Source organism: Geotrypetes seraphini, chromosome 3, assembly GCF_902459505.1.
Source record: "Geotrypetes seraphini chromosome 3, aGeoSer1.1, whole genome shotgun sequence".
NCBI lineage: Eukaryota > Metazoa > Chordata > Amphibia > Gymnophiona > Dermophiidae > Geotrypetes > Geotrypetes seraphini.
The window spans coordinates 126511985-126536297 of NC_047086.1; the positions used below are offsets into that span (position 1 = coordinate 126511985).

At 44.7% G+C, this 24313-nt stretch overlaps 1 protein-coding gene across 3 annotated transcripts in view; it reads left to right on the top strand.

Annotated features, from left to right (window-relative positions):
- Positions 1 to 24313, top strand: part of INTS9 (integrator complex subunit 9) — a 256971-nt gene that overhangs the window by 169425 nt on the left and 63233 nt on the right. For all 3 annotated transcript variants that reach the window (XM_033938099.1, XM_033938100.1, XM_033938101.1), the window contains one exon: positions 470 to 650. In XM_033938099.1, the coding sequence (XP_033793990.1) occupies positions 470 to 650 (181 nt within the window). The remainder of the gene's footprint in view (positions 1 to 469; positions 651 to 24313) is intronic.

Here is a 24313-nt window from a genome sequence, read left to right on the forward strand (position 1 = left end):
AGAATAAAATATGCTGTTCATTACAGCTCTAATAGCAAGTGTAAAGGAAATTATTAATAAATCTTAGTAAAAATCACATGTTTCCATAACAAACTACCTTTTATTCTGCATAAGTTGCATTGGGAGCTTTGCCATTGAAAATTAAAATAGGCTTATTTTCAGTCTCTACTTTTTGTCCACTGTTTGAATCATCCTTCTTTTTAAGGACCTCCTTCCTTCTGCTGCTCCCTTAATCATTAGTGAAGTTGTAAAATATAGGGTTAAGATGCTGGCACTTACCAACCCTAAGACCTTTCTGAGTGTGGGCTACTGTTTGGCTTGCTTCATTGGACATCCTTTTCCTGTTTCCATCTCGTGTTCTTTCTTATTTTTTAAATTTTACATCTGTTTGTACTTCTTACTATGTGTTGACTGCTTTGTAAAGGTATTCTTCTCATAGTATTGTTTAACTTCTTTTCCTTTATAACAGCCATGACTGTGCGGAACGGAGGAAATGTACTTGTTCCATGCTATCCATCTGGAGTGATTTATGACCTTCTGGAGTGTCTCTATCAGTATATTGACTCTGCTGGGCTCTCCACTGTTCCATTCTACTTCATCTCTCCCGTTGCCAACAGCTCACTTGAATTCTCTCAGATCTTTGCTGAATGGTATGCTGTAAGATTATAGTTCACTAGCCCTGGTAATTCAATAAATTAGAGTATGTCACAGTACTCACAATCAGTTAGACAAGATTTCTAGTTTTATAGAATTTTTTTGTTGCATGTCATTTCAAGTAATTTCCCAGGCTTAGAGTGCCTAGGGCCCAATATTAATTCTATATTAATCAGTGGTTTTTAAACCATGGACTGAATTAAGCCTGAATATTCAATTCTGGACCATGTCCAGACTCCGGAAGTGAATATCCAGATATGTGCAGTCACCTGGAAATTAACCAGGCATTGACCAATATTCAGAGCAGTGCCCGATTAGTTTAGTGATAAAGTTAGGAGAACCTTTTTGTTGCCCTACCTTTAGGCACTTACTTTTATCACTACTAACCAGTTAAGTGCCAACTCTGCCCCTGGACTGCCCTGGTACTAACTAGAGGCAATATTCAGTGGCACCAATATTAGTTGATGTTTGACCAGGTAAGGCCTTCACTTGTCCAGTTATTCACTTTTCAGGCCTCTAGAGCATTGTTTTAAACCATGCTCTTTCACTGATCAGTAAGGTACTTCTGTTTCAGTTCTTCTATTAATTTATGAAATCTGTATTTCCAGTGCAATAGGTGAGACATTCTAGACAAGTAGGTATAATTACTAGTAGGTATAATTACAAGTAGGTATAATTACTTGTCTAGAATGCCATCTGTGGAAGGAATCCAGTTTGAATATTTCTCTGTGCCTCTTCTCCTTAGCTCCACCTACAGTTTTTCCCTTCTGTATGCATGCCTGCAGGAGTGTGTTTGTTCTGCTCTCCACATTTTATTATTTTATTCAGTGTTTTTAGTCCTTTTTTCTTTGGGATTATTGTGCTCAGAATGTTTCTTTCGCTTTGCCTGTATTGAGAACACACAGACTTCTGCCTGTAGGTGATAGGCCAATCCCATTGGGTACCTTTTAGCCAACCTGCTTAGTTTCATTGGAACTCAGGGCCATCCTTGAAGTTGTCTCACCTATTGTTAAGCAGGGGTCAAGCGTAGGCTTTTAGGAGCCCTTAGGAGGCTTGGCATCTTCTCGCCTCCACCTGTCCAGGTACACGTACATCGGTCTGACCGGCAGCCTGAAAATCAGCTTTTCAGAGGCATTCCCAGCATGAGGCAGTGATTCACAAACAGATCACAGTGATTCATAAACAGGTCACAGTGAGTATAGACTGTTGCAGCCTGTGAGATGGATCAAGGGAGGTCTGAAAAAAGGGGTTTTCAAGGTTTCTGCATGTCCCCCTGTTTCCCCCACCTGAAAAATCCTAAAATTGCCATTTTTTAAACTTTGCTAAGTGTGGAAAATATTGCGATTTTGGCACAAATTTCACAGCAATGGCCATCTTGGATTTTTAGCTATCTTTTTTTCAAAAGCTCCCTACTTCTCCAAAACTGCAATTTTTGCCTGAAATCTTGTTGGGATGGAGTTCATAGGCTCTCCTAATATAAATTGCCAGGATTGTGCAATTTAGGAGCTTCAAGATTGTTTTTGTGCCGCATGGTGCATCTTGGAGGAGCAGCAGCGCAAATCTTAGCCTCTCCTCTGGTCAAGCAGGTGACAAAATGCTCGGCTAGCCTGGTGGGGTAGCCTTCTTTATATAAGCCTTCACGTCTTGTAGTTCTATGTGCACAGCTGCAGTTATTCACAGCCTCTGAAATGCATAGTTAAGTCATCAGAGGGTGACTATGACCTCAGGAGCTGGAGACTTTCTCGGAGTTTCTGAAACAGTTGTAAAAAAAATATATATATATTAATTTCAAAGCAGGCGTTCTTCCTCTGCACAGTCCCACTCCGCATCCACTGCGTCTCCCAGTGGTGTTGCTTCTCTGGGCATATCCTTGTCTCAGTCAGTTGTTGTTCCTGATCTACCTGATCCTGGCCTTTATGCTGAGGACTGTAGAAGGATTTATGGTTCACTTAGCAGTATTATAAACACGTTACGTCTCTGTTAAGTTGTCTAGGGAAAACCATAACCTCTTATTCAAGTCCAAATATCATGGTCTAATTATACGACACAAAACCCAGGCTAATGAGAAATATCTTTATTATGAAAATAGAAAAATATAATTCACAAGCCAGCTGCAGAATCTAAGTATTGTTCACAAAATATCTGATTACACAAATGAAACTCAGTACATAATTATCACAATCTAACGGTTAGACAATTGAGTGATTCTACTTGTTAAATACACACTAAATAATTCCTTATAATAATAATCCCTGATTAGCCAATGATTATATTATCACCAATGGAGCTTTTCAACCCTTATCCTTTATCACAAGTGATCCTTATCTAACCCCGCTATTAAGAGTGTAAATCCCATATTCTCACCTTAGGGTCAGTCACTCAGACGAAATTAGGTGGAAGGGAAAACTTCTTGGTAGCTTTGGTAGACGTCAGGAATCTGGTTGTTAAAGGTACACGTGTTGACAATCCTTGATGAGGCTATAAATCATCCGCAAACAAGTCCCGTTCCGTGCTGAGTTCAGATCCGTTTTAAATGTCTGAATTTCTCTCTCTTAGGCAGAGAGTCACACGAGGTATCTTACAGGTCTAATTATTGAAAGAAAAAGTTTACATTTAGAACATCTGTGAGCAGATCTGAGCTTCCCCGGACCTTATCACAGACTAACTAATTAATTAATTAGCTGTCTTTCTTGTATTTCATCAGATGACCTCTTGGACCAATCCAGAAACAGACTTGGATGAATAGCCTTTCTGTAGAAAAGTATCATATAGGCTGGAAGACCCAGGGCCGTTAGACAGATAAGAACAGGATAATTTCTTCAAGATTCACACAGTCCCATTATGAAAGCACAGATGAATGTCCTTGAATAGTATAACATTCTGGTACATACCCATAATGCATCAGGCAGAAACAGCAAAGCTGTGTACTTCTTTCTTCATGCTAAATTCATGCTGGAAAGTTTCTTGTGCTCAGCAGAAAGATATCTTGAGAATGGTTCAGGCTTTGATGACATCAGAGAGGCCTAACCCACAGGTGTGAATACAGAAATATCCCTACAGTTCCCCCTCTTGAAGGGGAAATAACTTCAATGGAGTCTATTTCACCTTCAACCTAACTAAGTAGGAAAGGATCGCCAAGACCCAAGGTGATATAAAAATGCATAAACATAAGCAATACCATATAAATCAGCAATAAATCAAAGATATCAATAATCATTGTATAATAATCATAAAGGCAAGGGCAAAATATGTGAACCCAGCCAAATAAATGATAATAAAATCACTGAATAATGGCAATATATGATAAAATCAAAAATCATAACTACTTAGCAAGGCACAAAAGGTATGCCAAAAGCAAAAGTTAAGACAGATAGATCATAATCAAAAATACGGCTGGCAAAATCACTCTTTCATAGCCGCAATGTAATCATGCATTCTTAAGTCCGTATGTGATGGTTTCTGACGAATAAGACGTCGAATCCGAATGGATTCATAAAGTGTAAAAACAGAGAACCCAAATAAGAGAACCCACAGGATGGCAAAAATTGGAATAACAACAGTGATAAAAAGATCAATACTGCGGGTATCAACAACTTCATGTACATTGGAGGAGCCAACATGAAAGTCCTCAACATGAAGCTTATCATTATCAACTTTCAGTTCAATGGTGTGTGAAGGCTTTGTCAACAAATATTCCATTTCAAGGGTAAAGTTGATGGAATGTCCACGGAAAACATCCAAGATTTCCAATTCAGTTTCAGTAGGAGTAGAGTCCAAATGGAAAAGAGAAACATCGAAAGAAGATGATCTGGAATGAGAAGAACAAGAAACCAGGAGAATCTTGAAGGACAACACGGGACTGCGGACCAGGATCGATTACTTTGGTACCAACGCCAATCAGCAGGACAACCAGGAACAGCATCGGCAGAACTCGTTTCGCCATCTGAAAAACAGAAAAGAGAGAGAACAGCCTAGGCGGTTGCTAGGTTAATGTCTTCCTCACAACAATGGTTTCATCCTGGGCAAATTTACTGGGATGACATGGTCTCAGTTGATTAATGTGGACCCATTTAAGGACATCTGCACCTGGAGAATTTGATTTGATGCGAATTTCATAGGCCACAGGTGAAGCTTTTTCCACTATAGGGAATGGACCATGCCAACTTGGCAAAAATTTACTTTCTTTGGTCTTGGTTTTGCCAAAATTGTAATAGAATACCTTGTCGCCAATTTGGTATTCCTTTGTGGTAGTCCTATGATCATAATAGGCTTTTCTACCTTTAGCAGCAGTTTCCAGATTTTTCTGGGCAAAGGAAAATGCACCCTGTAAATGTTTACGTAAATGGGTGACATACTCATGAGCAGTAGTAGTACTAGAAAGATTTACATCATTAGTTCTATACAACAAATGAATTGGTAATGTCATTTCTCTACCTGTCATCATTTCAAAAGGCGTCACCCCTGTAGGCGTGGCACGAATAGCCATCAGTACCAAAGGTAACTTCATGTCCCAATCCTTACCAGAGGTAGACACGTACTTCTTCAGGATCGTGATGATGGTACGATTCGCTCTTTCCACTTGTCCCGATGATTGAGGGTGGTAAGCTATGTGCAATTTACTTTTCACTCCGAGCATCTTCCACATGTGTCGCATCACATCCGCAGTGAAATGTGATTCTTGGTCTGAGTCCACTCTCATGGGCAAACCCCACCTACTGAACACATGATTCAGTAACAAGGTAGTGGTAGTCTCTGCCGTACAATTGGGTGCAGGCAAGCACTCAATCCACTTGGTAAACAAACAAGTGACAGTCAACATATACTTATTACCTCGGGAGGAACAGACCACTGGACCAATCCAATCAATCTGGATGTCGGACCAGGGCATGACCAAACCCTTCTTTCTCAAGGGTGCTCGGTGAAGTGGTGTAGAGGGTTGAAATTGACAACAAGTCAAGCAACCTCTCGTATATAACTGCACATCTTGCCGCATATGAGGCCAGTAGGCCACTTGCTTCAGTGTTTCATAGGTAACTTCTTCACCTCTATGTCCAGCACAAGGTTCATCATGGGCATGTTGCAACATGATTCATCGATATGCACGGGGTACAACCTACTGCACAATACCATGCTTACTCGTCCGAGTGAGCAGGTCCTGGTGAATCGAGAATTTCTCTCTGGAGGTGTAGAGTATCCTCAGTTCTTCATCCTTCTGATCGTCTTCAGACAATGGATGATCCTGTGGATTCTGTATGAAGTTATAGAACTTTCCTAGGATAAGATCTGTCTTCTGAGCGGTTACAAGATCAAAGGAAGGGATATCATTACCTCACTGCACCACAGGTGTTTCAACTACCTGTTTCGCTTGGCGTCGAGTAATAGCATGTACCATCGAGAACAACTCTTCAGGGCATTGCCATAGTTCACCTGACAAAGCACCTTCTTTGGCCAGTTGATCCGCAAGGTCATTTCCGATCTTGTCATGACTATTAACCTTGGCGTGACCTTTCACTTTCTTCCAGTAGATGGTCATGTCATTGTCTCGTACCAATTGATCTAAGGCTAGAATCAAGTCGCCATGATGGACAGGCTTTCCTTTGGAATTTAACATGTCCTTCTTTTTCCACACGGGTAAGTGAGACACAAAGTTCTGACGCACATAGTCAGAATCTGTAGAGATAATCAGTTCTGGGATCCCCTTCTGTACCGCAGACTGTACAGCGACTAGAGCTGCTACAATCTCTGCATATTGGTTGGTTTTAGCACCCAATCTATACTTCAAGGTTTCCATAGGTGTGTCGACATTCCACACTACACCTACTCCTGCGACCAGAGTATGGGTTGAGGCCTGGTGGAAGGCACAGCCATCCACGTAGACTTGAGGTATATTGGCACAGAGCTGTTCATCATAAAAATGATGACGATGGGGTTCCTCCTCTTCTGGTGGAACATCAGGTTCTGGTATACCTGTAAGAGAATCTTGTTCTGTACAATCATGCAATTCTGCTATCCCTTGGGCTACTGTGTTACAATATTTCAGGGCATACTTTACCTGTAAAGGCCATCCTTGGAGAGCCAAAGTCCATGAGACTATTCGGCTATTGGAGACACGACTAGTCTTGATCTTATCACTACCCAAGAAACTAATGGGTTGATGACAAGTCTCTACAATGAGTTTTTCTCCTTGGATGTAACTCCGAAAATGTTGAAGAGCCCAAACAGTTGACAGTAGAGCTTTCTCACAGTCAGAATACTTCCTCTCTACATCGGTGAAACCTTTGCTTGCATAGGCCACCACACGCTTGTCAGAGTCGTATTTCTGGTACAGGACAGCACTCATAGAGTGTTTGGAGAATCCTAGGTCGATGAAGAATTCACGACCACTCTCGGGGTAGGCCAAGCAAGGAAAGCGACTAAGCTGCTATTTCATCTCTTGCATAGCATCTTCCTGTTCAGGACCCCACGTCCAAGGTACATCCTTCTTCAGTAAGGCAATCAAGGGTCTAGAGATTTCTGCATACTGATCTATGAACTGTCGAGAATAGTTGCATATCCCTAAAAATGAACGAAGTTCCGTCAGATTGGTAGGTCTCCTCAACTGTTGTAGGGCCTGTATCCTTTTCTTCTGTGGTCGAAGACCTTCAAAGGAAATGTCATACCCTAAGTAATTCAGAGATGTTCGGCACCATTGACCTTTGGCAAGGGTCAATTTAGCTCCTGCATTTTGCAATTGTTGGAACACATGTTCTACCTCTTCCAGGTGTTTCTGAAAGGTGGGACTCTTGATCAGGATGTCATCCACATAGACTAGAGTTCCTCGAGCTTCCGCATCTGGAAGGGCTTTATGGAGAAATATGTTGAACTCAGCTGGAGAGTTCAGAAAACCAAAAGGTGTTCTATTCCACGTGTACTGTTTCTTCCCAAAGGTAAATGCTAGTTTGTATTGATCCGGTGGATGTACAGGAACTGTCCAAAATCCAGACGCTAAATCCAAGCTGGTAAAATACTTAGCTCCTTTGATGGTAGTCAAGTTCTGGTCAAGATGGGCCATAGGCCACCTAGACAAGGGTACCCGCTTGTTTAGCTGTCGATAGTCCAAGGCAATTCTCCAACTGTTATTCTTCTTCAGGATTGGCCACAAGGGTGAGTTGTATGTACTGTTACAAGGCCTAATGATACCCCTAGTTTCCAGGGTATCAAGTATCTCTTGCACGGACTCATACGAGGCCAAAAGAATCTTATACTGACGTACGAAGACGGGCTTACTATGGGGATCCGTAGGAATCTTGGTCACATGTAGATCAGTCAGGCCAGTGTCATAAGAATCCACTGCAAACAGGTCTCGATACTTGTACAACAACTGTACTAACTGAGCCTTTTCTTCCTCAGAAGAACACGCATCAGCTAGGTCCACTTGTTCCTTTACCATGGCATCAAACTCAGAAAAAGGTTGGTTGGAGGAAATTTCCACTTGGTCTTCAATCTGTTCTTGCAAAGATGAAGATTCAATGGCATTCACCACTCTAGATTGGTCAGACAGAGTTAACTTCCTGGATAAAAGCAAACAATCAGTCTCCACTGTTACTTGGGAAGTCGATGCATCATATGGCCAAAGGAAGTCCAGTGAAATGAGTCCTTTAGGTGAGGTAAAAATACGGTCTGGTATGTCCCCCCCCCCTGGCAGGGGTCGACAATGGAAGACAAGCTGCCAATGATAGGCAAGGTTACCTCAACATCAGGAAAAGATTCCCCCACCAGAAAACCTAAAGGTTCTCCAGCAGAGAGAAAGACTTCCGTAGGTTGAGCATTGACTATCAACACGTGGAAAGAAGAGTTAGGTACTTCAAGACATGGTAAAGCACCTAGAGAAAGACCATGCTCGAGAAAAGAGGAATTCGGGTTGAAAAAGCCAATATCATCGAGCATGCGTTGACCATGGGTCAAACGAAGAGGCATAGCAAAATCCTGCACAAGGCCAGGAATCTTGACGTCTTCAGCACAAACCACTTTAAGTTGTCTAGGGAAAACCATAACCTCTTATTCAAGTCCAAATATCATGGTCTAATTATACGACACAAAACCCAGGCTAATGAGAAATATCTTTATTATGAAAATAGAAAAATATAATTCACAAGCCAGCTGCAGAATCTAAGTATTGTTCACAAAATATCTGATTACACAAATGAAACTCAGTACATAATTATCACAATCTAATGGTTAGACAATTGAGTGATTCTACTTGTTAAATACACACTAAATAATTCCTTATAATAATAATCCCTGATTAGCCAATGATTATATTATCACCAATGGAGCTTTTCAACCCTTATCCTTTATCACAAGTGATCCTTATTAAGAGTGTAAATCCCGTATTCTCACCTTAGGGTCAGTCACTCAGACGAAATTAGGTGGAAGGGAAAACTTCTTGGTAGCTTTGGTAGACGTCAGGAATCTGGTTGTTAAAGGTACACGTGTTGACAATCTTTGATGAGGCTATAAATCATCCGCAAACAAGTCCCGTTCCGTGCTGAGTTCAGATCCGTTTTAAATGTCTGAATTTCTCTCTCTTAGGCAGAGAGTCACACGAGGTATCTTACAGGTCTAATTATTGAAAGAAAAAGTTTACATTTAGAACATCTGTGAGCAGATCTGAGCTTCCCCGGACCTTATCACAGACTAACTAATTAATTAATTAGCCGTCTTTCTTGTATCTCATCAGATGACCTCTTGGACCAATCCAGAAACAGACTTGGATGAATAGCCTTTCTGTAGAAAAGTATCATATAGGCTGGAAGACCCAGGGCCGTTAGATAAGAACAGGATAATTTCTTCAAGATTCACACAGTCCCATTATGAAAGCACAGATGAATGTCCTTGAATAGTATAACATTCTGGTACATACCCATAATGCATCAGGCAGAAACAGCAAAGCTGTGTACTTCTTTCTTCATGCTGGAAAGTTTCTTGTGCTCAGCAGAAAGATATCTTGAGAATGGTTCAGGCTTTGATGACATCAGAGAGGCCTAACCCACAGGTGTGAATACAGAAATATCCCTACAGGACCAGCTTGCTGACCCCTTATTTCAAGGTGCAGCACTTCAAAGGACATGGGACCAGGGACTCGATGCTGGATCTTCGGATCCTTCAGGGGCTCTAGAACGTGGGGACGATCCCACAGTTTTGCTGGATCTTATTTCTGTATCTTTACAGGAATTGCATTTGGTCACTCAGCCAGCTTCTTTCTCTTCTTCTGGCTTTGTGGTGCATTCTCACAGTCTTCCGCCTTTCCCTGGCACTCTGATATGAACATTTTAATATCAGAGAAATGTGACTATCTGGAATGTGTTCTTACTTTAGCGAGGACCATGTCTCGCTTGTACCCTCTGACACTAGAGTGCCCGCAGGTTCTGCATCAGCCTAGAGTGGATGCTTTGGTTACACAGGTGCCTGATTACCTCTCTACTCAGAGAAAGTGCTGTGGTGCTTAAAGATATGCAGGACTGCCATGTGGACGTTGTCCTTCAGATGCTTTTTGATGCAGCTGTCTTGGGCTTTCAGGCTGCTTTGGCGGCGTCTGTTGTCACACAAGCCTGTTGTCACATGCACCTGTCTGTCTCACTTGCGTACCCTGGAGAGTGAGGCTGTAGATTCTCCTCAAATTTTTTTTGCTGGGTCAGCTTGTGTGACTGCCGCTTTATACGCCTTATGCAGGTTTTGGCATTTTCAATTTCTGCCTGCAGAATGCTCTGGATTAGACAATGGACTGATGATTCCACTTCCAAAGGTTTTTTTGGTAAGACTTCCCTTTCAGGACAGTTGTTCTTTGGCAAGGGCCTGATCAACCTCATGGATTCTGTGGTGTTCAGTCACCCTAAGTCCCTGATTGATAGCAGACCTAGACCCTCTGGGGGTTCTGGTCACTCTAATTTTCGTGGCTCCAGACATTACCATTTGTAGTCCAGCACCACATCTCAGACCAGAGCTCCCGGCAGTGGTACTCTGGCTACAGACTTGCACAGCCATCTGGTTCCTGTCCTACGCCCCCTGCCAAGAAGGCGCACTACACCAGGCTGGGGGACCCCCCTCTACAGATAGGGGGCAGACTGTCAGCGTACCTGCCGGCTTAGGTTTGCATTATGTCTGACTTTTGGGTTCTGGATTTTATTTGGTCAGGCTGCAATTGGAATTCACCCTGCCACTGACCAGTTCATTCGTGGAATCTCCTGCAAGGCACCCAAACAAGGCGCTTCAAGTGCAGGCCACTGTACTGCACTTCCTGGAAATTCAAATTCAGGCTCCAGCAGATGCTTCATATGCTTTATCATGCCACTGAATGGATCCAACAGCCTATTCTGGAGCTGCAGCACGTACATGAGGCTCTCATGATTCCGCGCTCTCAAATGGAAACATTGTGATCTATTATAGCAATGGTGGTCCGGAAGAGTCCCTAGCTTCTCTTGATTCATGGGGGCCATCTTGGATTTCCTGATTTGAAATTTAAACCTTCTATCTGCCTCAAAACACCTCAGTTTTGCTCAAAACAGGTGTGATAGACTACTGAGGCTAGGATGCATTGGATTCATGCCAGATTTGCACTGTGTGGCCATCTGAGGATTGTCCATGTCCCACATGCCATGTAGAGTATGGGGGTGGCAGGAGCTGCTGTCTTAGCCTCCTCTAGTCCTTTGGAGGGTGTTAGTGCCCAGATGGAGCAAGGGCCAGGTAAAAATCCAGGTTTGAGCTGGGGAGCAGCGCAAGTGCATATCCCAGTGTAGTGCAGCCATGCTGCTGCTGCAAAACCCCAGAAGGGAGCTTGTGAGTGTCTGCAGGGGCAATCTAGATGTTTGAAGCTTACATGATTAATAAGTGCCGCATGGAACCCTCAGGGATCACGGCCACGCTGGTGCAAGAGGGTACCTCCCTGAAGAATGCAAATCCCCAGCAACAGTGCGGTGCACAAAACTGGGAGTTCCAGTCTGAGGAAGACTGGGATGAAGAGGGCTGTACTTGTCTTTACTGTTCCAGTTGGGGTCGTTTATAGCTGGAGATGCTGCTTCATCTCTGGGGGTCCGGATCCAGATCTGCCTCTACATTCAGCTGTTTAAACACCCAGACCACCATTACATCGAAACTTACACCATATAATCAACCAAAAAAAAGCCTAAGTCCCAAACGCCCAAAACAAGGGCTTTTAGGTGAAGGAGGAGCTAGTCCTTCACCTAAAAGCTGGATTCTGTAACTGGTGTCTGTCAAAAACAACACTGGTTGGCCCAGTAGCCTTAGGCCACTCCACTGGGTGGGGCCTTAGTCACATGGGCCAGGTTAGGTACAGGAGGGGCCTATGGCTACTGGGCCAATTCCGGTTGGCCCAAGTGCCTCAGGCCCCACCTATGTGCAGGGTTTGAGCTGCCTGGGCCAATCAGACCCTAAGGCCAGCCATTCGTGGGATGGCTAGCCTGCCGGCTGGACGGGCTTGGCATCCGTCCGTCCGGACTTCATTTACAGGTAAGGGGAGGGGGACTGGGGGTGGGTCGAGGGGTCGGCTGAGGGGGTATCGCGGGTCAGTGGGGGGGCGATCGGGGGTTCGATCATGGGAGGGGGTGCGTCGAGGGCAGGAGGGCCTGGGATCCCTCCTGCCTGTATCTTAGTGGGGGTAGGGGGGTCGCCTGGCCAGGAGGGTCCCTCCTGGCCCAATCCTAATCGGCAGCAGGGTTGTGGCTCAGGCAAGAGGGCTTGGATTCCCTCTTTCCCCGATCCTCATTGGCGGCGGGGTCGCGGCTCAGGCAAGAGGGCATGGGTTCCCTCTTGCCCCGATGTTGTTGGGCAGGAGGGCTTGGGTTCTCTCCTGCCCGGATCGAGTCGCGGAGGAGGGCTGATCGCTGCAGGAGAGATGGCTCATCTCTCCTGCCGCGATTGTGATCGCCCATCCCCCTCCAAACCGCGGCACTTTGGGGGTGAGGATCGCCGGCAGGGGAGATGCCCTGCCGCGATGCTCACCCTGAAGTGCCACGGTGCGGAGGGGGGTGGGAAATCACCATCTCTCCTGCAGTGATAGTTGCAGTAGGCAGTAGTCAGGTTGCTGGGGCCGCTGAGCTGTAGCGATCAGCTCAGCGGCCCCTTTTTCAGCACTTGGTCTAAGTCAAAACGTATAAGTGCCGACTAGACAACCTGCCTAAACTTTTGGTTATACCTGCTGTAGGCCTATGTCTAGGTCGGCTCACCTCCCGCCCTTTCACCTCCTCTAAAAACGCCTCTTTTTGCTCTATGTGTTTAGAGGCAGGGGAAAGGCTTTTTGATCAGGCTTTTTGATCGTCCAAGTACCCATTTAAGCCACTTTTAGACATTTTTTTTTATTATTATGAGCCCCATAGGCTATTTGTAACTGTGACCTAACTCTATTAATAACTGTACTGATCTATCTATATTAGCAACTCTATTGAATATCTGTGTCAAACTGTAACTTCCTGGGTAACTGACCCAACCTCTTGTCATGTAATCTGACCTTGAACTGAATAGGAATAGGCGGAATAGAAAAACCTGATTAACATAACATCTAAAGGGTCATTTTTGAAAAAAAAAAAAAGTTACACATCTTTCAGGTTTGAAAAAGGTCATTTCTTCTACCCAACATTTGGACGTCTTGTGGGAAACGTCCAAAGTTGGACTTAGATGTCCTATTGAAAATGCCCCTCCATGTGTCTATACACCATTTCAAAAGTACTAAACAAACTTCCTTTTCTGATTTTGGACCGCATTACTGGAAATTTTGTCATGCAGAGCTGCATAGTGAAATGAATCACATAGATTCATGAATGCAGTGAAGGCCTCTCTGTTCCTCCAGGTATACCACAAATCAGATTCTTAGGATGTAGATGGGAATTGGCATGAGATGGTGATATTGGGGGTTTTTCGTAATCCTTTTTGCCACTCTTGCTTTCTGGAAAACATACCACTTTTCATTTTTCTTCTCTTTCAACAATATTGTTATTTCCTTTTATATTTTAATTGTACTGTTAACTAAACATTTGCAGGATACCTTCAGGTAAACAGCATTTTTTTCATTTTGAATTACTTTTTGAATGTGTGATGAATTCCTTAGGGCTTCTCTGTTTTGCATGACAGCCACAGCCCCCTGATAGTTCTGCCTGAATAAATATTCAGAGAAAAACATAAGCAGTATCTTCTGAGGAATTAAGCAGATGCTCAAGGCACATCTTTAAAGAAAAATGCATTCAGGCTACAGAGTCTATAGGCATTAACATTTCAAAATGTGCCAAACACATGAAAAGATTAGGTGCTTACCTTGGTAATCTTCTTTCTAGTAGACAGACACATTATTCCTGAACCTTTGGGTGGTCAACCCCTTCTCCCGAGAATTCTTGTTGAGAGCCTCATTAGCATTCTTTGGCTCCATCTCCCATCCCTCTAGGCTATCCTCCAATTCCTCAGTTCGTACCAAAGCAGATGGTCAGCCCTGAAGCGAAAATAGGAGGGATATGGGGATGCTCCCCAAGAAGTATGTTTGTTCTGCTCATATAAATAACATAAAACAGATTAAACAAAAACTTAACCATTTGCAATACATAACAAGGAGAAAACAAACAAGTCACTAACCTGAGCTCAACCTGTACTAAGAGTGTGGGAGATTCTTCAGCTACCCGCTAGACTGTTCCATGTGGCAGTCGTGTCCTTTATCCATATTAAGGCTGAATAAAGGAAAAAATCATGATGTCCAGATTCCCCAGCACATTCGAGGCAGTAAGCAGGCAAATGAACATCTGACAGGGCAGGCTTCAGAAATAATGTGTGTCTATTAGAAAGAAAATACTGAGATAAGAACCTAATCTTTTCTTCTAGTGCAACAGATGCATTATTCCTGAACCTTTGGGATGTATCAAAGCAGTCCCCAGTCAAGGGCAGGTGAGCCTGCTAACTGTACAAAGAACCAAATGTGGAGTCCATTTTGGCTACTATGTTTAAGTTTCAAGTTTATTAGGATTTTTATATACCGCCTATCAAGGTTATCTAAGCAGTTTAACAAGCATTTTCCCTATCTGTCCTGGTGGGCTCACAATCTATCTAACGTACCTGAGGCTATGGAGGACTGAGTGACTTGCCCAGGGTCACAAGGAGCAGCGCTGGGTTTGAACCCACAACCCCAGAGTACTGAGGCTGTAGATCCAACCACTGCGCCACACACTCTTCTGTAAAATTTTGAGAATGTTTGGAGAGAGGACCATATGGCTGCTCTACAGATTTCTTTCAGATATAGATAGATGCTTTCCACTTCCAATATAGGCTGAAGAAATAGCCATATGGATCAATCTTGAAATGGTCAGTTTTGAAGATGGTTGGCCTTTACAGGTAGCACCCACCAGTACGAAAAGATGATACAACAGACAAAACTAGTTTCTTATCCACAAAATCCAGCCTGCAGTCCTGGGCATTCTTTCATACCACACTGCCTTCACTGGGAAGGGAGGTATGCTTGGTAACCTGCACCACCAGAGAATCCACTTTTTGTTAACAAAGATCTGGATAATTCAGCATCCTTTGGATAGAGCTTCGCCTTTGCTTTGGCCACCTGAAAGGGCCCCTCTGAGATCACCCAATGGTCCATTAGCATTTTTGTAATGTCATGATGAGAGGGGAAACATGCGATTTATGCTTTTGTGTTGCTCATAAGCGAGTACTGTGTAGCAGAGAACTGCAGTTTCTATCTTTAATTCCTGGAGGGATTCCGTGATCACCTCTAAAAGCACTGAAAGCTTAAACAACCTCATTTTTTAAAAACCCTCATTTTGGACGTTTTTTTGGATAATGGACGTTTTCCCTGCTTCTACTTTCAACGTTTAAGGCCTTAGGCCAAAAGGGGACTTAGACGTTTTTTTTTTTATTATGCTGCTCCACGTCTTTTTTTACCATTTTCAAAAATAGGACATCTAGTTGAAATATATCCAAAACAAGCCATTTGCATATAAGAGGGGCCAGCATTTTAATGGACTGGACACACAGACATGCCAGTAGGGCATCTTAGAGGGCACTGCTGTGAAGTTCTTATAAAGGGTGCCAGATATACATCTCACCATAACTCCCTTATAATATAAGGTGAGCCTTCCAAAACTCCCCCAAAACCTATTATGCTCACCTGTCTATCCTCCAATAGCCCTTATGGCTGTAGGTGGCACATATTTGTCACTACAGAAGGATTATGGTGGGATCACACTTTCCACCATAAATGTAGCATTAAGAGTGGAGTATGGGTCTAGGTCCCCCTCTCTATGGTTCACTGCACCACTCCAGATACAAGAGTCATGAGGAAAAGATGTCAAATATACAGCAGTGGGTGATCCAAAGCAAACTTTATTTAGTCAGCAGCTTAGACTTGACACTAACAGTGTTTTGGCAATTCTGCCTTTGTCAAGGTGTCATTGTTGAGGATACATTGAAACCCTCAGCTCAATATGTGGTAGAGACTAAGAAAGTGAATAGAATATTAGGAATTATCAGGAAAAAGAATAGAAAACAAAGATGAAAATATTATAAGGCCCTTATATCGCTCTATGGTACAGCTGCAACTTGAATATTATGTGCAGTTCTGGTCACCGTATCTCAAAAAAGATATAGCGGAATTAGAAAAAGTACAGAGAAGGGTGACGAAAAGGATAACCGATAAGGATGGGATGACTTCAGCTTGGAGAAGAGATGGTTCAGGGGTGACATGATAGAGGTTGTGGTAAAAGCGGATAGTGTAGCTGGTGTTAAGAAAGGTTTTGACAGGTTCCTGGAGGAAAAGTCCATAGTCTGTTATTGAGAAAGACATGGGGTTAGCCACTGTTTGCACTGGATCAGTAGCATGGAATGTTGCTACTCTTTGGGTCAGGTACTAGTGACCTGGATTGGCCACCATGAGAACTGGCTACTGGGATTGATGGACCATTGGTCTGACACAGTAAGGCTGTTCTTATGTTCTTATGAGTAGAGTGGACAGGGGAGATGTGAATTGCTTGTTCACTCTTTCCAAAAATACTAGGACTAGGGGGCATGCGATAAAGCTACTAAGTAGTAGATTTAAAACAAACTGGAGAAAATATTTCTTCACATAACATATAATTAAACTCTGGAATTCATTGCCAGAGAATATGGTAAAATCAGCAGGGCTTAAAAAGGTTTGGATAATTTCCTAAAAGAGAAGTTTAAGGCCATTATTGATCTGGCTTTGGGAAATCCACTGCTTATTCCTAGGATAAGCAGCATAAAATTTGTTTTACTACTTAGGATCTATCTATGTACTTGGGACCTGGGTTGGTCACTGTTGGAAACAGGATACTGGGCTTAATGGACTTTCAGTCTGTCCCAGTATGGCAGTTCTTATGTTCTTATGAAGAGATCCTGGAAGGCAAAATGGTTAGGGTCTTCTCGGAAAATGCCACAACAGTGGCATACGTCAATAAACAGGGAGACACCAAGAGTGCTCCATAGAAGCTAGAGGCCCAGCTGTTGTTTTGCTGGCCAGAATTCCACCTACAAGCCATTTTGGCGGTGCATGTAGCAGGAGCAGACAATATGCAAGCAGACTATCTCAGTCATCAAGCTCTGGTTTCCGTGGAGTGGTCTTTGTCCCAAAGTGCTTTCAACAAAATTGTAAAGCACCTGGGGAGGCCGACATTGGATCTAATGGCATCTGTAGTCAGCATTAAGGGTTATCCCAGGACAAGCAGGCAGCATATTCTTTACGCATGGGTGACGTCACCGACGGAGCCCACGGTACGGACCTTTTTACTAGAAAGTTCTAGTTGGCCGCACCGCGCGTGCGCGAGTGCCTTCCCGCCCGACGGAGGAGTGCGTGGTCCCCAGTTTCTTCGTTTCCGCGGAGCGAAGAAGACGTGTGTTTTTCAACGTCGTTGAAATCCTCCTTTTGCCTTCCCGCTCGCGTTCTTTTTTTTCGGTTTTTTCACCTTCGGGTGCTTTTTTCTTTCAATTAAAAAAAAAAAAAAAAAATCCTTTCTTTTTGCTTTATTTTTCGTTCCTGCCCCGGCGGGGCCTGTTGGCACGATCCAGGCCTCGGGGTTTGATTTTGCGGAGGCCGTGTTCCCATTCATGCCCCCGCAGCTCGGTTTTAAGAAGTGCCAGCGGTGTGCACGCCCGATCTCCCTCACTGACCCACACAACTGGTGCTTACAGTGCTTGGGACCGGAACATCGGGCGGATTCCTGCACCCGCTGTGCCACTCTTAAAAAACGCACTTTGAAGAATCGTCAAATCCAACAAAATCTACTTTTCGGCACCGGCCCGACTATGGATTCGACCTCTTCATCTGCGGCACCGTCGAAATCGACACCGACCACTTCGACACCACCTGAGTCGACATCGGCGCCTCCGGCGCCAGGTAAGCCGGCTAAGAAGCCTTCCACCCTTGAGCGCCCTCCCACCTCTGGGACGACACCAGTCCTTTCGGCTCCACGCCGAGCCAAAAAACGCTCCACTCCGATTTCGGTGAGTGCCTCGTCATCGGCCCCCTCATCGCCGGAGTGTAGAGCGGCACCCATGGAACCAAAGAAGAAAAAAGTGGTTCCGGTGCCTCCCCTGGATGACCGCATTGCGGCCATCCTCCAGGACAAGTTGCAGGAACAACTCCACAAGCAACTTAAGCAGCTCTTACCCTCTATCTTGGCACCGCTGCTCTCGGTACCAGACCGGCCCGAGCCCCGCACCGTCCAACCGGTATCCACTCCATCGGTACCTCTGGACTCCTCCATGCCCATTCTCTCGGCACCACATCTCCATTCCCATGCCGAGGCTATGGCCTTGACGACGACCGATCCTCCTCGGGACCGGGCAGGGCACCGGTCTCCCCACGACTCTGACCGGCACCGTACTTCCCGGGACCGAGACAGGCACAGGTCTGCATCACCCGGTAACGTCTCGGTACGCTCAGGCAAGTCTTTGTCTAAAACGCACCATACCGAGCCTTCCACTCCAGTCTCTCGACACGCACATACCGATGTCAGAGACCCGGACCTATGGGAACAATCCCCTACCGGTACCGAGGAGGATGCATCGTCGTCGGACGAAGAGCCTTCGGCACCCGATACCGCATCTAAACCTGAACAATCTTCCTTCTCAAAATTCCTCAGGGAGTTGTCGGGTGCTTTGTCTTTGCCACTGGAATCTGACTCTAAGAAGTCACAAGCTTTCCTGGAGGCATTAGATTTCGATCAACCTCCCAAAGAGTTCCTAAAGTTGCCCGTGCATGATATCTTACGGGAAACTTTTTATAAAAATTGGGAGAACCCGCTGACTGTTCCTGGGGCCCCCCGTAAATTGGACAGCCTCTATAGGGTTATACCAATCCCAGGATTTGATAAACCCCAACTACCTCATGAGTCTCTCCTGGTGGAGTCCACTTTAAAAAAGACTCAGGGCTCCAGTGTCTATGCCTCCACCCCTCCTGGCAGAGAGGGCAAAACTATGGACAAGTTTGGCAAGCGGCTCTATCAGAATGCCATGCTTGCCAACAGGGCAAACAACTACTCGTTCCATTTCTCATTCTACCTCAAACATCTGGTAATGCAACTCTCCACCATGCAAAAGTACATGCCAGAACATAAGGTTCCACTTTTCCAACAGCACGTCTCCAGCCTGCTTCAACTAAGAAAATTTATGGTGCGCTCTATCTATGACTCTTTTGAGCTCACCTCCCGTGCATCTGCCATTGCCGTGGCCATGCGCCGCCTGGCCTGGCTCAGGGTCTCTGATCTGGACGTCAACCATCAAGACCGATTAGCCAACGCCCCATGTCTTGGTGATGAATTATTCGGAGAGTCCCTGGATACCACCACGCAAAAACTCTCCGCCCATGAGACCAGATGGGACACTCTCATAAAACCTAAGAAAAAGGCTCCACCTGCTCGTCCTTACAGACCTCAGACCTCTTATCAGCGCAGGTTCTCCGCTAGGCCGCTCAATCCACCTCCACAGCAACCTAGGCGGGCCCGCCAACACCAGCACGCCCAGGCTCGTGCCCAGTCTAATCAACCTGCCAAGACTCTTCCTCCTACCAAACCATCTCAGCCCTTTTGACTCCTCTCTCCAGGGCTTAGCCAGTCTTCCACCCTCATTGCCTCTTCCTCAGCCAATCGGAGGCAGGCTCCACATCTTCATCAGCCGTTGGGAGGTCATCACATCGGACCAGTGGGTCCTAAACATCATCCGCCACGGCTACTCTCTCAATTTCCAGACTCTTCCACCAGACAATCCTCCCGTAGAGTCTGCTTCTCTTTCAACTCAAACCCCCCTCCTCCTGAGGGAGGTCCAATCCCTCCTTCTCCTCAATGCCATCGAAGAAGTACCTCTGGAACAAAGGGGCCGGGGATTCTACTCCCGTTACTTTCTAGTTCCAAAGAAGACAGGAGACCTACGTCCCATTCTCGATCTCCGGGACCTCAACAAGTGTCTAGTCAAGGAGAAGTTCAGAATGCTCTCCCTTGCCACGCTGTACCCTCATCTCTCTCAGAACGACTGGCTATGTTCCCTGGACCTCAAGGAGGCCTACACTCACATCCCAATCAATCCATCCTCACGTCGCTACCTACGATTCCAGGTGCACCATCGCCATTATCAGTACAAAGTGCTACCTTTTGGCCTGGCTTCATCACCCAGAGTGTTCACCAAATGCCTCATTGTGGCGGCGGCCTTCCTCAGGTCTCACAACCTCCAGGTGTTTCCCTACTTGGACGATTGGTTGGTGAAAGCACCTACGTCTCCACTTGTGCTACAAGCCACTCATCATACCATCTCTCTCCTCCATCTTCTGGGGTTCGAGATCAACTACCCCAAGTCGCATCTGCTTCCCACACAGCAACATCAGTCTCTACTACATCCCAATCTGTCTTCGCTCCACCTGACAGCTTGGTTTCTCTCGGGCTGACCTCTTCAGGAAATCTGTCTCAGCCTGTCCGCCTCATTTTGGACGCCTCCAGGAAACCGGCCACCCTTCAATGTTACCATCAGAAGTGGACCAGGTTCTCCTCTTGGTGCCTCCGTCATCATCACAATCCCACCTCTTTAGCGGTGGAAACTGTTCTGGACTACTTACTCTCCCTGTCCAACGCAGGCCTCAAGTCTACCTCAATCAGAGTCCATCTCAGTGCCATCACGGCATTTCATGAACCTGTCCTAGGGAAACCTCTCACGGCTCACCCTCTGGTCTCCCGATTCATGAGGGGCCTCTTCAACATCAAACCACCTCTGAAGCCTCCTCCGGTCGTCTGGGACCTGAATGTGGTTTTGTCTGCCCTCATGAAACCTCCCTTTGAGCCACTTGCCACAACTTCGCTCAAATTCCTGACATGGAAGGTGCTTTTCCTCATTGCCATCACCTCTGCCAGGAGGGTTAGTGAGCTTCATGCACTGGTTGCCGATCCACCGTTCACTATTTTTCACCATGACAAGGTGGTTCTGCGCACCCATCCAAAGTTCCTTCCAAAGGTGGTCTCAGCTTTTCACCTCAACCAGTCCATTGTGTTGCCTGTTTTCTTCCCGAAGCCTCATTCACATCCCGGAGAACAGGCATTGCACAGTCTTGATTGCAAGCGTGCCCTGGCTTACTATCTTGATCGTACCCGGGTTCACCGCTTGTCCCCTCAGCTCTTCCTGACCTTCGACCCGAATCGTTTGGGTCGACCGGTCTCTAAACGGACGCTATCCAACTGGCTTGCAGCTTGTATCGCGTTCTGTTATGCTCGGGCCGGTCTGTCGCTGGACGGTGCTGTCACGGCCCACAGGGTAAGAGCTATGGCCGCTTCTGTCGCTTTCCTCCGTTCCACACCCATTGAGGAAATCTGCAAGGCGGCCACCTGGTCCTCGGTTCACACATTCACTACTCACTACTGTCTGGATGCTTTCTCCAGACAGGATGGGCACTTCGGCCAATCTGTACTTCAGAATTTATTTTCCTAATGGCCAACCATCCCTCCTCCCTCTTTGTTAGCTTGGAGGTCACCCATGCGTAAAGAATATGCTGCCTGCTTGTCCTGGGATAAAGCACAGTTACTTACCGTAACAGGTGTTATCCAGGGACAGCAGGCAGATATTCTTACGTCCCACCCTCCTCCCCGGGTTGGCTTCTTAGCTGGCTTATACTAACTGGGGACCACGCACTCCTCCGTCGGGCGGGAAGGCACTCGCGCACGCGCGGTGCGGCCAACTAGAACTTTCTAGTAAAAAGGTCCGTACCGTGGGCTCCGTCGGTGACGTCACCCATGCGTAAAGAATATCTGCCTGCTGTCCCTGGATAACACCTGTTACGGTAAGTAACTGTGCTTTCTCAATACCTCAGCTGCAAAGTAGAACCGGGAAGTGCCAGCATAGATGCCTTGGTACAACTGTGGCCAACAAAGGTTGTTGTACATATTTTCCCTGTGGCCATTGCTAGACTGCATTATTTGAAGAATAACAATCTTGTGCACCAGATTAGCTGCATTGTCCATGTTGTGCGGATCTTGTTTGGCTATAGCAGGACAAGTACCTCAGACTGCCACTGCTCCCAGTGCTGCTTTTGCGTAGTCAAATTGCCCATGACTTTTGAGCGTGCCACCCTAAAGAAGAAAGGATATTCGGAGGGGATTAAAGCTAACCTTATACATTATAAGATGCCAGCTACGGTTGCAGCCTATACTTTTTATTTATTTATTTATCATTTTTCAATTAACATATCAAATATAAACTTGTACAGAAAGATAAGATTAAGCTGAAAATAAAATACAATGCAAAATGCAACACAAAGCAGATAATATCTGCTACATAACACAAATATATATAGCTTAACTTTAACTCAAGTCCTCATTAAACCAAGATGTAGAATCAGCAAAAATTGTAATATAGAATTACAAACAACAAAACTAAAGACTGTATAGGCTGAGCTAGAAGGTCAAACAATCAAAGAGTACTCGTATCTCTCCTCCTTTTTTCAGGAGAGCCATTGACAAGAAGGTTGTAAGTTGGCTAGGTTCAAAGAATACATATTTTTGCATTTGATGCAATATCACACATTTACATGGGTGATGAAGAAAAAAGGTCGCCTCTAGAGCTATAACTCCTGGTTTTAACAACAAAAATTTCACTTTGATGTTTTTCTGTATCTTGTGAAAACTAGCAAAACCCGAAAAAATGGGAGCTGAAATCGGTAGAAAAGGAAAAATCTCCCAAGCCCCAAGAAGGAAACTGAGATCAGGGGGAGAGACCAGCTGTAGTGCCTGTGGAGCGGAAAAGAGAACCACTTTACCTGGACAGATATTTGTAAATTTTTTATATAGAGAGAGAGCCCTCAGTCACACAGCCTCCTCCGGACCCGGAGGTAACGGCTGCCACTGGCTTACACCCAGAAAGGTGTCAACTGTGAAACATCCCCGGGCTCTCTGTGAGTTTTAGTGCTGAATAACACAAAAGTGCTAAAGAGTGCAAACAAAATCAAAACACACTCACTACAGGTAGTCTCTACCCCTGATCCAGGGGGGCTAACAAGAAAGTACAAGTGTCCAATTTCGACAAGTCTGGAAACATTTGTATCCTATGTCCAAGAAATTCTTTTTGTTTATTTTTAAAGAAAAGTCTCAATAACCAGTTCTTATCAGGTGTTAAGGCAACTGTAAGAAGAAGTATTGCTGGCATTGCTACTTCCCTATCCGAAAGTTCCAAAACCGTAGTTTTCTTCCCTTTTAGTAGGTAAATAATACACTTGGGTGAATGGCGGAACTAGTTCCTCAGTGATTTCTAAAACTTCCTTCAAGTAACGTTTCAACATGTCTCTAGGAGTCACTGCCGCAACCCTGGGAAAATTAATTAACCTAAGATTATTATTACGGGAAAAGTTTTCTAGAGATTCCAATTTTCTCCTTAAATTAATATTGTCTTTCACCAATGTTTCAGTGACTTGTTTAGTAACTTTCATTTCCTGGGAAGAATTCAGTGTTGAATTTTTTAAAGCTTGCAGGTCAATTTTAATATTCTTAATTTCATTTTCTTGGATATGAACCTTATGCTCCAACTGAGACAATTGGGGCTTGATTGATTTAGCTAGATCTGCTACAAGATCCCAAATTGCCTCTTGGGGTTTCTTTAATGTAATAAGAGGTTCTTTAATAGTAAAACTCTCACCAACCAATATGCCCTCCTGACTGTGGCTCTCCTGCTCTCGGACAAACCGAGGCGATGACAAATCCTCAGTTTCCACTAGGTTCCCCTGTAAAGACAGGGAATAATAATAATAATAACTTTATTATTCTGTACCGTCACAATCTTGCGACTTCTAGGCGGTTTACAATCAAGAGAGCTGGACATTCAGCGAGTTACAATATGCAGATAGTCAGAGGAAATACAGAGTACAGAAACTTTAAGAAAGCGAAAAATAAAATAAACAGTTTGTTAAGAAAATTCCCGAGAGGACCTGTTTGAGAGATGTCGCGAATTACAAAGAATACAGCGAATGTTACAAAAATACAGCGAATTACAAAAAATATAGCGAATATTACAAAAAATACTGTGAATATTACAATATACAGTTTGTTAGGAATTTTCAGAGGGGACTTTTTAGATGAAAGGTCCAGAAATTACAAAATATAGTTTGATTAGGATTTCAGAGGGGGCATATTGGGAAGAC